We start from the raw sequence: 16586 nt of genomic DNA, 5'->3' as shown, positions 1-16586 counted from the left end.
AGCTTAAGCTTATGGATTGATTTGGTTCTTTAAACATTATTTGCTTGGACGCTCCAAATTGAACAAATTCTTGGTTTCGTGGTTATTACCACGTGGGTTAAAACGCTTCTTTACCTTTTTAGGAAGAAAATAAACAATCAAATGATGGTAGCTTAGTTAGTTGGCGTCAGGAAACTGAGCAAGTGAAGATGAGAGCATATGTTCGATCCTCACCAATACCGTTTTATTTTTGGAAGGAGTTTAAAGTCTTAATTGCGAGACTCGCCCCAAATCGGACTAGTGTGTTGTGCGAATAGAGTTCCCAAATAGGGAGGAACCCGAGGCCAGTTTGTTTGTTGCTGATATCAGTTGCAGGATTTTTACCAGGTTAGTGCAAATATGTTGTAAAATTTATAAGATAGCTGCAGTGATACTTGCAATGAGATGATGACATACATAAAAAGTCGCAGCATTTACGGAAACGGAGTCATGGAAGCAAAACTAGCCAAAGATTAGAGTATCTGACCGAGACTAATGGTACTCATTCCTCCCAACTCCCTAGAGTAATAGATACAACGAGAAGAGAGAGATCTCCACCAGATTGGCGAAGTTCCCCGTTAAAAGTTATAATTATAGCATAGTAATGCATGCATAAATGTTAGGAAATCGACATGTTACTGTAAAAGATTTGGGTCCTCTTATTTTCTTTTGGAAAAAAGATATTTTCATAGACTATGTGACTGAGGTATGTGTACAATTTGTCTATGCGTTTCATTTCTCATCTGTGACATGAAATAGTGTCTTGTCTATTGTACATCCAAATCACATTTTTTCTCGACTTTAATTTAATGCCTACATTGAGCTCAACTTGAAGGTTCGAAGGAGACTTTAATTTTCTCGACTTTCATTTGTCTCCATTTCTAAAGAAGGATAGCTAGCTATCTACCTACCTAGTACCAGTACGCAGATTCTTTAGCTCTTTATTTAACAGAGAATTGTGGGTCGCAGATGATGATATGCATTATGCAGCACAATTGAGGGCCATCCTTGTTCATAATAAAACATGGCCCCTCTTGTGAATCTTCTCACTCCATATTTTTATTTCCTTAACAAGTACATAAGAATACTCTGTTAACAAATCTCTTTAAGTTTAATGAAAAAAGCAGAATTCTGAATGAGATTATTGTTAAATTATAAATGGGGCAAATCCTTATCCCAGTTGTTGTGAATGGAGCCAAACCCAAAATCATCCAAATCATCGAAGAACCCTTCAGGTAACCCATCGAAACAATCACTTTCATTCATCAACACTTCATGATCCACCGCCACTTGCTTCCCTTTCTCTTCAAGCGCAGGCAAATGCCCCTCGAACAGTGCCACGTGTCCAAACAACTTATCCTTCCTCGAAAACGTGGTTCCGCACGTGCACTTCCACGTGGACTCTCCCCGGCACTGCTTCGCGTGGCTCTTCAAGTCCGAAAGCATCGCAAAACTCTTCTTCCGACACCGATCACACGTGTGCGTTTTCGGGCAATGGCTTCTCTTGAAATGGTTCCTCAAACAAAACATCGACTTCAGAGGCCTGAACTTCTTGTGCACCTTGTTCCTGTTGCAACCTTCAAAGGGACAAGAAAACCACGTCCCTCTTAAGCGCGTTTCCCCGAAACGCTTCTTCTTCGACAACGCTTCGTGGGTCTTAATCTTAAACTCATCCCCGTGCGCCCGCATGTGCATTCGCAGGTTCATGTCGCGCTTAAACCCTTTCCCGCAAACCTCGCAGAAATGAAAGTCGTTCTCCAACAGCTCCACCGCGTCGAACTCCACAATTTCACAATGTTCCCTGTCGTCGTCGACAAGCTCGGCTTCTTTCGAATCCAACGTTGGCTTCTTTGAAGGAACGGTTTCCGAAAAAGGGTAGGGTGTTGTCGTGCAGGAGACAAGAGCGGCGCTGTTGATGATGAGGTGGCGAACGGCCGAGACAATCTCGTCGGAGACTATGGCCATGTGGTGGTTGGTGAGGAGAGTGTTGGTGTTGATGGATTGGGATATGAAGCGTTGCAGAGAATCCATTCGTGTGCTGAGTTGGGAGAGGTTTTGAAGGGGGACACGAAGATCCTCTGTGTCAAGTGTTGATTGCATAGTGTGTGTGTGTTTTGATTTTGAAGGGTAAGCTATAGATAGTTAGATACTGATTGATTCGAATTTTATGAGTAAAAATGATCCAAGAAACACCCCTTAAATATGGTAGTGAAAGTGTTGTCCAAATTTGACAATGTGAGGGTACGTTGTTTTTTTTTTTTTTTTTGGGGTAAATGATGCACGTGTTGTTCAGGCAAAGGTCATTTAACACAAACCCTGACCCTGAACCTGACCCTTCGCTTCTCCTGGAGTTGTAATTGTTAACATTGTCCCAATGTTCAGAGTAATCCCTCGCACATGGTTTGACTCTTCTGTCAATATCTATCATTGATCTTACTTTGATAGTTAAATTAAGACCACTAAATTAATCAGCTAAAAGTTACATATAACTTTGGTAAAAAAAAATAAAAAATAAAATAGTAATAGCAAGTTAACAACTTAATAAAGAGAGCGAATTTGAATCATGGTTCTATTTATTAAATTATAATATTCATTTAAAATATGATTCAATATTTTAATATATATTATTTATTCTTATATTTTTATATTTTTTTTTATAATTCTGTATATTAAAATTTAATTCCGTGTGCTTGTAAAACTTCATATTTGAATTGTTATTTCTTCTCTTTTTATTTCAATCATTCTACAGTGAAATTTTAAGTTTATAGCTTCAAATTTCATCAATAGATAATTTTGCTGGTATTTTTAATATGATATAAAGAAATAATGTTTTTCTTGTAATTTTTAGGTCCTCAAATTAGAATTTCCCTATTATTGTTTAATAATACAATGATGACAGTTTTCTGAAAATAAAAATACTTAAAAAATCTACTAATTAAATTGTACGAAAAAATAACGATTGAATTCACGACTAAACTTCTTCCACTCGACCAATACACATTGGAGAGTATCTCACCATTTATCAGGTTTTATCACTTACACATATTATTAACACATTAGGTGTGTTATATATTTGACATAAAAATTACAATGTTTCCCCTAGTAATATTGTTTATTAAAACTCTAACCTTTGTGCATATATTCAAATATAATTTAATCCTTTATAAATAAGATAATCGTTATAACTTCATACAATAAAAGGGCCAGAAGACATACATATAATAAGACAACGAAATTTATACAAATTTATGCTAACACAATGAATTTGTAGGTCAAGAGTTATAAATATCTTTTAGTGATTAATACTTTAAATTATAAATTTATTAAAATAATGAATAAGTATATAGTAAACTATTAAAATATATAATTAATGAATATTATATTTCATTATAGTGGAGTCAAGATTTAAAAGATTTCTCTTCATTATTTGAATTCCACTATTCCTTTCTCTCTCTTTTTTTACATGAATTTCAGTGTTCTTCCTCCTTATCAAAGTTATATTCATTTATTTAATTTCAGTGATCTTCCTCCTTATCAAAGTAATCTTATACTATTAGATTAAAGTGAAATCAATGATGAAAGATTGGTGCAAGAGTTTTTTACTCTTACGCTAGCGTTTATACATAGAATAATCGAAACCTTCCATAATATTCTGGCGGCTAGCAGTCATATCTGAATTTTAAACACGTTTTCTTCTTCTTTTTATTTATATTTTTCTTTTGCTTTCTGATTACTTTTGTTTTGAATTTGTGTTCAATTATCTCCAAAAATTGCCTAGTTAACCTAATATTCTTCCTTAACCAAAACGCCGCAAGAATTATAGCTGTTGGAATTGAATTTAACATTGTCGTAGCGTATTCATCAACAAATTCTTTGTATCTCAATTCTGAAACACCATAGATCAATCCATAGCTATCAGATACATGATACCATTCGTATGATACAATATAATTCATAAGCACAACGGTACATATCGTAGGGTGTATCAAAAAATGATTTGTATCGAATGATACGATACAATACATATTGTATATCATACAATACGAAAATTAAAATAAAATTTGTAATTTTTAATATAAAAAAAATAAAGATTTGATTAATAATTTAAATTAAAAAATCTAAAATATTATTATTAATAAGGAAAAGAAAATAAAAATTTAATTTGTGATTTAAACCCAAAAATCTATATTAATAAAAGAAATAATTAAATAAATATTTTAATATATTTTTTAAAATATTTTTTATTATGATTTCATCATGATACAAAAATTACATTAAACGATACACAATACATATTGCAATTCAATAACCTTGAATCAGTAAACTTGTCTGTCTAGCTGGAAAGACACCATCCATGCTTCATGCTTGCCGTATTTTGTCGTCATAAATAATCATCTAGCTGGAAACAAGCGATTTTTTTTTCTTTTTGTGGAAATTGAATATATAACATAATACAAAGTACAAACTACCCAAACCCTTAACCAATAGACTAATCCTAATAACTTAAAAAACGCTGTCTTTTATGGTATATTTAGTATGAGAGTTACTAATCTCAAGTTGTTTGAGATAGTTCTCTCATGTGTGTGAGATAATTATGTAGGATCCACACTTTAAAATAAAAGGAAAAAGAAATGAAAAAAACTAACACAAAATTCGATGAGTGTGAGATAGCTCTTTCCAACGAAATAAGAAAAATATTTCCCATTTAGTATACCAAATCATGATTTCTTAGAAACAGAAATAAATGACTATTTTCAATTCATAATTATCAAAATAAAAAATAAAAGTATTCAAGTGCTTTTAATTAACAGTTTAAGATTATTGAGAAATGTTATTAAAGCCTCATCTCCTACTCTTCCTAATATAAAAAAAATTGACATATAATTTATCTGCGTATTAAACTTAAGAACTTTAAGGAACCAAAATTCAGAAAAAACATTTACTAAGAGAATTCTTTTACTTTTTCTTTTTTAGATAATAGAATCTCTTAGTTGAAGCTCAAAAGGATTAACCTCATATTAATAATGGGAACACCTTACATTCTTTCACTCTCACACAGAGGTGGGATCCACATTTTTAAAACTTTTTCCCTCGACTCTCTCCTCCACGATTTATCTATTTCTCTCACTTAAAATGACATAACTTTATATCCTTTAAAATGATACATATTTTTTCCATTAATAATTGTAACTTATCTTAATCTAATGTTATTAAATCCGAGCTGATTATTGATTTGGCGGAAATAATGGGTCACAAATCAGGAACAGTGACCAATGTACCACACGTTGGCCACTTTTTTACCAATATGCCATGCGAACAGTAATATTTGCCAAATGCTACGCGTCCAAGTTCGCAAGTTCGCAAGAGCAGGCAAAGAACTTGGTTTGCTAATGTGGTTTATTTCTGATGGCCACCTAGTTCGCTACTGGGTGTGGCGAACTAGGTGGCAATTAATGATGCATTACAGACGCATTTGAGCCATCTTTCCCAGTTATAACTATATATATATAAGTAAAAGAATAGAGATCATGATTACAATTAAAGACAAGACTTGTTTGAACTTGAAGGGGGAAGGCCGATCACTATCTTTATCTCACAACTAAAGGTTTACATTAACTTAAAAGGGGGAAAGAGAAACAAAAATGAACAAATATAACAGAGTATGATATTTTCAACAATTCACTGTTCTGACAATGATTAATTCCTCTAAGCTTTCTATCTGTTAACTTGAATGCATAAAAAAAAAAGCATCCTATGGTTGTCTAATCTCATTTAACAACTACAATGGAACTCTACCGAGCACTGTCATGCCTAAAACAACATAATACATTCGCACACAATATGGCAATGCAGAACTAGAATAACCATATTACTTCAGCAGCATATAGGCTCCCTAGATGATTTGAAGGTTAAAAGTAAAGCCAAGGCAGCATGACAAGTGGAATCGACAATAGATGGTGATTTTGCAGGAGATCATAAAACATATTTGAACTTAAGCAAAACAACCTGATATCTATCATTTTTCAGATTGAGGACAAACTTAAAAATAAGTAAATTTAAAGCACCACACATACTAGAACTTCACACAAAAAAAGAGCACTTCGAGTAGGCCTGAGTTTTATCATACAGTTTCTTAATTTCTAGCTCAAGATAACAGAAGTAGCATGTTAAAAGGAAAAGGAGACAAACGAATGTAAAAACGCAGCAAAAAACGAAGAAAAGACATTCCCTAAAAGGATTTGACCTTTTAGATGCTGTGGTTGGGGCAGGGAAGGAATTTGAAACACAAACAAATAATTAATAACCACTGATTCATGAACGAGGATAAATGCAGGCTAATAAAAAGCTTGTGCTTGCTCACTTTCATTGTAAAAACAAACAACAATCAAAAGAAGCATATCCAAAACCATTTCTGTTGTCAAAACCACACTAAACCTCAACATCAAATTCCGACAAAAAAAGAACATACCTAGGCTTGAAGAATCAAAATGTGAGAACACTTGGTGGCGTTGGCGCGCTACAACTCAAATCAAATTTCCTCTATCCCATTTTTCAAGTTGGATATATCAACAATCCCAATCCTCTCATTCTCCGGCAAAATTGACCAATTCGGTGACTGCACCGCACGCAGCCACAGGAAATCATCGACATTGGCCCAATTTCCGGTCTCCGCATCAAGACCGGCACCGCGAAGATCTTCTTCAATCCCTTGATAACTCAAACAATACGGCGCGAACCTCACGCCGTTACTGTCCTCGATTATGGGCCTGCTTCTAACCCTAAGGTAAAAATCACTTGTTCTGGCACCGTGAATCCGAATCTGATGCGACGCCATCACGAACACGCAACCCTCAACTTCCTCAATATGAATCGATCCCGTCACTGGCCCAACGTAAACCTTACAACCTTTCAATCTATGAACGAAAAGCGCCCTCACGCAACCAATTATCCTCACCTCGCAAGAATCGAGATCCGAAACATTGAATTCCCCAACCTCCTCCGAACCCCTAAACTCCCCAACCAAAACCTCACCCGCTTTGTTTCTGAAGCCAGGGGAGTCACGCGCCGCGAAGATCGTTTTATCCGAGTCGCGATTCGGAACAGGAGATTGTTTGGTTTCAGGAATAACGGAATCCTTATTGTCTTTCTTGGTAGCCTTGCTCTTGAACGCGAATTTCTTTTTCGGGATAAGCTCGGAGCTGAGATTGTCGAGGCTCTGTTTCAGATCGGAGATGGTTTTGAGGGAGGAACGGACGTCGTAAGAGGGTAAGAAATAAGAGTTTTCGGCGACGAGCTTTTCCAAATCGGAGATTGATTCGGAGATTTTCTGGAAGTGAGGTTTAAGCTGAGGTGGATCGGAAGAAATGGATCGGGATTGGGCGAGCTGAGACTCGATGGAGGTTTTTAAATTGGAGAAGCGTGAGAGGAAAGAGGAAGTGGATTCCAATGAAGAAGATTCGGAGTTAGAGTTATCTGAACGGGTTTGTTGGCGTTTGGAGAGACGCTCGAGCATTGATAAGTGCTTCTTCTGTAACGCTACTTCTCTATCGTCTGACACGTTTGGTTTCTCCATCTCATCATCCATTGATTTTGCTGCGAATTTCCAGAGAGGTGGAGAAATGAAAGTGAGAGAGTGGCACTGAGATTCTACAATTGTGCCCTGAGAATTCCTAATTGGTGAATTTTAAATTGAGATGAAGCTCCTTGTGTAATCAGAATTTTTACGGGAAGAGTGTTTGTCATTTTAAATGATAGAAAGTTATGTTATTTTAAGAAGATACAGACACAAAAAATTTGAATTTTAAATTAAAAAACCACTTACTTTCTCTGTCTATCTCTCTCCTAAATGACATAACTTATCATTTAAAATGACAAACACCAAACTCAATTTTTATTTATTTATTTTGGAACAATCAAATTTTTATTTAGCTAAAAATAACTTGTGTTGAGTTTTTTTTTTTAGAGTTAATTTAAATTTTAAAAATTAAATAAATGATAGTAGTTCATACGACGTATTAAAAGAAAATTTATAATTAGTTTGACATCCCGAGTAAAAAAAAAATGTTTTGCCGAATTTGAACGATACAAATCATAATTTTGATAACCATGTCTCTTTTCTTACAAAATACAAGGCACAGAACCTTACGGCAAAATGAAACATAGATTACTGCCAACGAAATATTATACACGAGATAACAACATCCACCAAAACAAGAAAATTATGCTTGAACAATAATTTAAACCACGAAACTCCGTAAGTTCAAATTTTATGTGTTAGCTTTTTCAGCTTTTGCAGCTTCAGCGGCTTCTGCAGCTGCTTCTTCCTCCCGAAGCTTCTTTAGAGACGGAGGTGGTCTTACAACAATGCTTCTCTTCCATTTTTTATCAAGCTTTCTGGACATTCTCTTACCGATACCCTCCTCAATCTCTCTTTCCCGCTTCACAGTAAGCATGCGAGCAATCTGCATTTATATTAATATTCACATCAACATTCGTCCAAATATAACAGAGACAGGAAACGCGTAGCATTCATGCAGACCCCAAAGAAGGATGTTACCTGTTAGTAAAGCCATGCAGGATAATTTGAAGTTATACGTATTAAGGGTAATACACTAATAAACTATAAATATATGAAACTGGACCAGCTTGGCCAGATTGCAATTCTCTCCTCTTTTTCTATTGCGCATGTCTTGTTTTCACCATGGTATCGAAGTATTCTAAATCCTAATGCGCTACTTCTTCACTAACTGTATCCTAGTGCCCCCTCCCCCTCTCACTTAATGGTAGATGGACTCTGATAGAATGACCATTTCAGTTCTCATAGAATAATATATACCATAAATTGGCTGCAGGTCTTGTTCTGATTAGGTTAGCTGTTAGCAACAATTTGTTTCTGAGTGAGCTCTCCCTTCAGAGACCAATTGAGTAAAGGCAGCATGCAATAAGAGATTTAATCCGTGTGCATCTGGAAACAAGAGTTCTCAAATCCTAACCTTTTTAAGGATGTAAGTTGTATACTACCAAACAACTAAAACAAACAAAGAGTTATCAAGCTGTCATATACAATGCTTGATATGGGAGATCATAAACCATAAGAAGGAGGAAAACAGTTTAAATGAATGAACATATATTAAAGCATGAAAAAGGTAATGGAATATATATATATATATATATATATATATATATATATATATATATTTGCATAATTTGCTGTAAAGAGAGCATAACAAGCGCACCCTTGATACTTCATGAACTAGAATATATGAGTACCAGAGTGCTTAATAAATTCTCTGTCAAACCATGGCCTCGCTGCAATGAAAGAGGCATCACATAGCATTTTTGTGAATCGGTGATGGCAGCCTGAATCGCAGCCAGATAGTGTACAAATCATGGCCTTTTGTGGCTGCTATGGTTAACAAACCACTAAATCCCCCTGAATCGCAGCCAGATAGTGTACAAATCATGGCCTTTGTGGCTGCTATGGTTAACAAACCATTAAATCCCGATCCCCCCCTTTTGTACGACTACCCCTCAGTATGCCCCATCAAAGTGAAAATAGGGTTAAAAATCCTTCATGCTTTGAAAAATGATGCACTAAGTTGCTGCCCTCCTTTGCACCACCCATCTTCCGCAAGCAATACATTCTCCAGCAAAGCACTTGCTTTTCCTGCAGCCCAACATGTTTTCTGGCTTCCCCTTAACCTCTGTTGAGTCTGCACCATCTTCCAAACTTTGTTCACAGTTCATACTAACGGGTCTTTATATTTGGCAGCAACTTCTTCCATGATTCCATTCTCTGTTTCTTTTTGCTGAGAGACACATCCTCTGTTCATCGTCTGTTATGTCTCTTTTTGTTGTTGATTATTAATTCCAGCCTCTCTTTGGTGCAGATGTGCCATCTTCTTGGTCACATCCAGCTCAACAGAGCACCTCAGCTTCAGTCTCTTCTTGCTGTTGACTTGTTAATCATGTCTTAAATTGATGGCGATCACCATAACTTTTGATTATTAATGACGACGTGTACTTAATTTTGGGTAAATTTTTTACATATTTTTTCCATTATCTTTGGTATAGCGACCATCTCGCTGTCCACTTCCCCCTATAACATTTTTGGGGTTGACCACTCCATACTGCCATCCGAATTGACAATTATGATGAGTACATGTGCTATATTGCTTAAATTACTACTGGGTTGGAGCCCTTGACCATTCCTTTCAATGTTCATTTCATTGTTGAGCCTGATAAAATTCCCTTTTGTTTTCAAATTTGACCCTAAGTTTAGTAGAATAGACACGGAGAGAAAAGGATTTAGGCTTCTTTTCCTTTCTTTTCTCTCCGGTTCCATTCTACCAAAGTAAGTCGGGGAGCTAACACTCAAGCTAATCATAGTAGCTAATTTCATCAATAAAGCAGAAAATCAATCTAAGCTCTCTCACAAAGCATAGTAACATTGTTAACCATGAACCTTTGGTAAAATTAAAGTTGCCTGAAAACAGAAAGAAGTTTAATAAAAAAACAGAACAAACAGCCACCATATCATAAGGCAATTTCCCAATATATATATGACAAGCTTACCCAGGCCAGAAGTAGCTAGTTGTTTTATTATGACAGCCATAGTTCAGTGGCAATTCTAAACATATCGGTAAGAGTCAAATAAAGGAAAAGCGATGAATTTTCAAGAGATATCGTTTACTATCACTACATTCCTTCCTAATTTCACAAACCCCCATTTCCCTAGCTTATTATTCAAAAACAAAAAAACTACTAATGTATTTGAATTAGCTTATTTTGTGTTCAAAAGAGCTTATAATCAAAATATACTGAGAGAACATTTTAACAAATTAACGAAAAAAAGAACGACTTCCCCCCAAAAATTAAGCAAATATCCTACAAAAATAAAGCAATAATTTAAGCAGAAAATATCAGTGAAGCAAAAATAAAAATAAAAAAGCGATACCATCTTGCGCATGCGACGGAATTCGCTGGGCTTGAACTCGTTACGAGCCGATTGCTGAAGGCGAAGCATTAAAAGCTCGCCCTTAAGGTCGATAACCTCGTCGTTGATTTGTTCAGTGGTTTTTTCTCTAATTTCTTTCATTTCCTGTTCTCTCTTAGCCATCATCACCACTGACACTGAAGCGGTGCGTTTCGTGGGTGGAATGGAGCATATTGATGGGTGACGGAGCTGAATGCCATTGAAGGAAGATTTAAATGGTAATGGTTTTGGAAGAAATGAAATGGTTGACGAAGAAGGCGAAGCAACAGAAAGGCCTAGCATTTTCCACGCACTCTCTTCTTTTCACTTATTAACAGCTAAGGGGACACACAGTGTTGCAGATAAGATCCTCGCACCCTTCGTCTTCTTTTATGGGTTACACTGTACCAGCCCATTTTTTTTATTTTTTATTTAAAAAAGGTCGCTTATCATTTATTTATATAAGTTTTATTTCTTTTAATTTTTATACAGTTCTTATAATTTTTATATAAATCTTTATAATTGTTTATTGTTAAAGCTTTTTTTATCTGAAAATAATATAGTTTAATAAATTATAATATAAAATCCTATCATTCATGAAAAATAAGATTCGTTTATTTTTAATAAATGTAAATTATAAGGATTAAAATCAAATAAATAAAAAACTATAATGACTAATATTTTACGATAGAAACTAAATATCAAATAAATAAAAATAATAGTACAAAAATCCGAAAGAAATGTTACATGGGCCAAAAACTAAATAAGTTCAAATGATAACTAAAGTTTGTTTTGTATTTTTTTCTAACAAGGGAAATTCTTAAAGAATTGAAAAATGTTAATATGTTTGATTCGTTAATTAGGGGAGCACAATAAATGAATTAAACTGAATTTTTTTAATTAATTTTAAAAACAGAACTAGTTTTATAAATTGGTTTCAAAATTAAAACGAATCAAAAGATTCGATTCAAAAAAAAAAAAAAATGGTTTTAAAAAGAAAGAACCGAGCTGGTTTATTTTAAATATTTTCCCCTCTCACCCACAATTGAAACACGTAATGAAATCCTCAATTCGCAAACCTTACTTCTGTGACCACAATTGTTTATTACTATTGTTTGGTTAAGGAGAAATTTTGTAATACTAGAAAAATGTAAATACTAGGAATATGTAAGAAAATTGAGTTAGATAGGAAAATTTTAAAATAAAGTTGTTTGGTTGGGCAAAATTTTACCAGAAAAATTGAGTGAAATTCCTGAATGTGTGTTTGGTTGAAAATAAAAATTTGATGAGGAAATAGATAGAATTTACGAAAGCAACCTTTTTTATAAAATTTTGTACCATTGCAACATATAAGAAGAGGGGTATTAATGTCATTGTATTCACCCACTTTTTCATTTCTCCGATTTTTGACAAGAATATCATGTCTCAAACAGCATTCATCAACAGTGTTTTTTACCTTCTTAACACACATTTCTACTTAGATAGACAAATGTGTTTGATGGATAAAAGTTATAAAATCTTTCAACCAAACAAGGAGAACAAAAATTGCCACATGCACTTAGACGGGAAAATTTTGAAAATCCCTCAACCAAACACTACTTAGGGTCTGGGTTTGATTAGTTTCGTGTTCAATTGTATTTTTTTCACTTTTCATTGGGTAAAGCTTTTTTTCTGCATTATTGCCACATCCAGTGTCAATTGTATTTTTAACATTTTAATCTAAACCTAGTTAGAATGCCTAATCGAAAAATAGTATTGTGAACCTATGTCTAATGCAAAGTTGTGTGAGCACTTCTCCTTTTAAATCTTTCTATTTCTTTTGGGAGTGTATCTTTTCTTGTATTATTTAACATGAAATGATAATGTAGGAAAATTATTATCATACAAAAATGAATTAATGGTGATAAAAAAAGAAAGAAAAATATTGAAATAAGTAATTATAAATGAGATTAGTATTTATCATTTTAAAGGATATATAATTATATCATTTTAGTCAAGACTATTATGCTTTATGATAAAAGAAACATAAATTATAATGTAAGAAAGTGAGAGATTTTTTTAACTAAAATTACTGTCTTTAAAAACAAATATTTTTCTTATTATAAAATTGTCACGGTTGATAGCACTATTCTACAATTATAATGGGTTTTCGTTTTATCCTTTAACATAACACAACAAACTTTCCTACACTCACAACATTTTGTGGGGCCCACACTTTTTAAAACAAAAAAAATAAATAAAAAATTAAGGCACGCAAAACGAATCTCTATAACATTACACAATCATTTTTCCTACAACATAACTCTTGTAAAACCCAATTATAATTAGGGAAATGTAAAAGTAATGTCGTAGGAAAAGTGGAAAACTACTGTAGCTACCTGCAGATACAATAAAATCATGGGGTCCACAGTTTTTTTTTTACTTTTTTTATCTCACTTTCTCTCTCCTTTGCTTAGTTTGTAGGAAAATTATTGTTGTTTCCATCGACATCATACAAACATAACCCTTATAATTATCTCATATATGAAACATGAAACTTGAAAGGATAAGTATTAAATTAGTCAAATCAAAGGATAGTCACAGAAAGCAACTAATATTTTGATGATAATTTTTTTTTTACTTATTATTCAAATTCAATTATGACTTAATTAGTGATTTGGTTGGAACAAAGAACAAATAAGTTAATATTAATATCAACAACATCTTTATTTTTTTCTAATCTTTATTTTGGGTTTTGCCCCATTGTTGTACTAAAAAAAACATCTTTATCTCAAAATAATTGTGGTAGATGTACAAAATCAAATTAGTATTTAAATAAATATATAAATTTAAATATTATGCATAAGTTATAAAAATAAGTGAGGAAGGTTATACTTACAACTTTTTTTTTACAACCTCTTACAACTATATCTTAACACCGTTGATTTCCGCCAATCAACGGTTATCATTTATTGTAAATTAATAATTAATTAATGAGTTTAATTTGTGAAAATTATAACCGTTGATTGACAAAAATCAACGGTATTAAAATATGATTGTAAGAAGTTGTAAATTAACAAGATTGTAAGTATAACCTTTCTCAAAATAATTAAAACAACAAATTATGTTAATGGGAAATATTATTATGTCTTGTAAAATAAATAAGCCGTATATAGCCTTTTGTTTTTTATGATGAAGAGACGTATATCCTTGAGCCTTAATACCAAATTTCTGACAAACTTTTTGAGAAGCCATGGGAATGTGAGAGCCCTTTGCTGCAAGTATTAATGCTTCCAAGGTAAAGCACGTCAACAATGTGTTGGGAAAATCAGTTCTCTCAAGCCCGGTTAAGCAGTCTTTGTACAGAAGTCAATCAACAAGATCCTGATCTCGGATCTCGGCAATACCTCGGCCTGAACTTCACCAGGTCAGGCAGCGCAGCGGAAAAACAAAACGAAAAATCACAAAACAGAAGAGAGAAGAAGAACACAACCAGATTTAACGTGGGAAAACCTTCTTCAATGAAGAAGTAAAAACCCACAGGACCTAGTCCAGATCAAAAATCCACTATGAAAATAATGGTTACAAAGAATCAAATACACCAATGTGGTGGTTAACTCAACCTCTCCAACAATGGTGATAATCAAACTATCGTAGAGATGTTTCACTCAAACTCTCTCTAGAGATCTCACAAATGCAAAGCATAAAGCTTTGCTCAAACAATCAAATAATTTTTCTCTCAAATTTGTTCTCTTAATCTGACCTAGCCTCCACCCACAACTAAGGAGTATATATATAGGAGGTTGAAATTAGGGTTAGAGTTTTTAGGAAACCCCTCAAATGGGCTTGGGCTTAGCATTGAAGGAGGAAGCCCAACAAATCTCCCCCTCTGACTTCAATGCGTCAGCTTCAGCATCAACCCGGTTCCTTCACAGTAGTCTTCAAATTTTCTTACTGGAACCGGCTTCGTCATCATACAAAGGTGGATCAATGGTAAGAGATGTGAGTGGTTATGTAATAGATTGTGTGTTTAATTCATCAATATATATATATATATATGTATATAATACAAATGGTTGAATTATAACAAGTTTTTTTATTTGTTAAATGATCAATAATTATGGTTGAATTATAACAAATGGTTGAATTCCAATCAGGTATGGATCCTTTTATATGAAAAAGAACATGATATGGTCATACGGAGAATTATAACAATACAAAGATGGATTAATGATAATATAAAAAGAGAAAAAAATATTGAAATAGTTAATTAACAAATCATAACTGTTGATTTATCTTTGTATGGTTATGATTTTTTCACATAATCATATCATGTTTTTTTTCACATGAGATGATCCATTTCCAAATCGATGTGGATCCTCTTACGTGAAAAAGAATATGATATGATCATATGTAAATTGTGGATCAATGGAAAATCACAATTTTGGTCAGTGTGCACCTTGACGAGTTCGAGCTCTCCACCTTCCACCACATCCCGGATCCAGTGATACCTCACATCAATATTCTTAGTGCGGGAGTGATAGGTCGAATTCTTCGCAAGATGGATTGCGCTTTGATTGTCACAACCCAGCTCGTACTTGTCTTGATCATGGCCGAGTTCAATGAGGAACTTCTTCATCCACAGCATCCATTTGCTTGCCTCAGTAGCGGCAATGTGCTCAGCCTCAGTTGTCAATAGTGCAACACACTTCTGAAGTCTTGATTGCTAAGAAACAGCTCCTCCGGCAAATCTCATCAAATATCCTGTAGTCGACTTCCTCGAGCCGGCGTCTCCCCCTAAATCAGAATCCGAGTAGCCTTGCAACTCGGCTTTGCCTTCTCCAAATCGGAGACATAAGTCGGTCGTACCTCGGAGGTACTTGAAGATCCACTTCACTGCTTCCCAGTGCTCTTTGCCGGGGTTTGACAAATACCGGCTTACCATTCCAACAGCATACGCCAAGTCAGGTCTAGTGCAAACCATTGCATACATCAAGCTTCTGACGGCGGATTGGTACGGGACCTTCATTATCTCATCTTTGTCTTCGTCAGATCTCGGACATTACTTCTGGTTCAGCTTTATGTGTCCGGCAAGGGGGGTGCTCACTGTTTTGGCTTTGTCCATGCTGAATCTCTTCAGAATCTTCTCAATGTATTTCTCTTGACTCAGCCACAGTAGCTTCTTATGTCTATCTCGGATAATCTTGATTCCGAGAATTTGCTTTGCAGGACCGAGGTCCTTCATTGCGAAGGACAAGCTCAACGCCTTTTTCAGGGCGGCTATCATCGATTTACCTTTCCCTACAATAAGCATGTCGTCAACATATAACAACAAAATCAGAAAATCTCCGGCCTCATACCTCTTCACAAATACGCAGTGGTCGGCTTCTGTCTTCTCAAACTTATGATCAGTCATGAATGATTCAAACTTCTTGTACCACTGCCGAGGTGCTTGCTTCAAGCCATAGAGACTCTTCTTCAATCGACATACCAATTCTTCTTGGTCTAGAGCTTGGAATCCTTCAGGTTGCTCCATATATATTTCTTCTTCTAAATCACCGTGAAGAAATGCCATCTTCACGTCCATTTGTTCTACCTCGAGGTCCATCGAAGC

At 34.5% G+C, this 16586-nt stretch overlaps 3 protein-coding genes across 3 annotated transcripts; all 3 read right to left on the bottom strand.

Moving 5' to 3' along the window:
- Positions 1-1170: 1170 nt before the first annotated feature.
- LOC133290082 (protein SENSITIVE TO PROTON RHIZOTOXICITY 1-like) lies at positions 1171-2144 on the bottom strand. The gene has a single exon (XM_061488145.1). The coding sequence runs from the start codon at positions 2116-2118 to the stop codon at positions 1171-1173; it is 948 nt and encodes a 315-aa protein (XP_061344129.1). The 5' UTR covers positions 2119-2144.
- Positions 2145-5501: 3357 nt separating this feature from the next.
- On the bottom strand, positions 5502-7692 carry LOC133290446 (tubulin-folding cofactor C). Its single transcript, XM_061488527.1, has one exon. The coding sequence runs from the start codon at positions 7601-7603 to the stop codon at positions 6548-6550; it is 1056 nt and encodes a 351-aa protein (XP_061344511.1). The 5' UTR covers positions 7604-7692; the 3' UTR covers positions 5502-6547.
- Positions 7693-8069: 377 nt separating this feature from the next.
- Positions 8070-11366, bottom strand: LOC133290590 (large ribosomal subunit protein uL29c). The gene is made up of 2 exons (XM_061488693.1): positions 10976-11366; positions 8070-8480 (listed from the first exon to the last, which is right to left on the bottom strand). Exons 1-2 carry the CDS (start codon positions 11294-11296, stop codon positions 8286-8288), a joined length of 516 nt encoding a protein of 171 aa, XP_061344677.1. The 5' UTR covers positions 11297-11366; the 3' UTR covers positions 8070-8285.
- Between the last annotated feature and the right edge of the window lie 5220 nt (positions 11367-16586).

The sequence above is a fragment of the Gastrolobium bilobum genome, unplaced genomic scaffold (assembly GCF_033153095.1).
Source record: "Gastrolobium bilobum isolate Gb01-03AN ecotype WA unplaced genomic scaffold, APGP_CSIRO_Gbil_v1 utg4377, whole genome shotgun sequence".
NCBI lineage: Eukaryota > Viridiplantae > Streptophyta > Magnoliopsida > Fabales > Fabaceae > Gastrolobium > Gastrolobium bilobum.
This window is presented reverse-complemented; position numbering and strand designations above follow the sequence as displayed.

Excerpts from the sequence above, each read along its gene's own strand:
- LOC133290082 (XM_061488145.1), bottom strand. The coding sequence starts at position 2,118 with ATGCAATCAACACTTGACACAGAGGATCTTCGTGTCCCCCTTCAAAAC.
- LOC133290446 (XM_061488527.1), bottom strand. The coding sequence starts at position 7,603 with ATGGATGATGAGATGGAGAAACCAAACGTGTCAGACGATAGAGAAGTA.
- LOC133290590 (XM_061488693.1), bottom strand. The coding sequence starts at position 11,296 with ATGCTAGGCCTTTCTGTTGCTTCGCCTTCTTCGTCAACCATTTCATTT. Across the intron at positions 8,481-10,975 it reads TCCGTCGCATGCGCAAGATG|ATTGCTCGCATGCTTACTGT; the intron begins GTATCGCTTTTT and ends ATATAAATGCAG.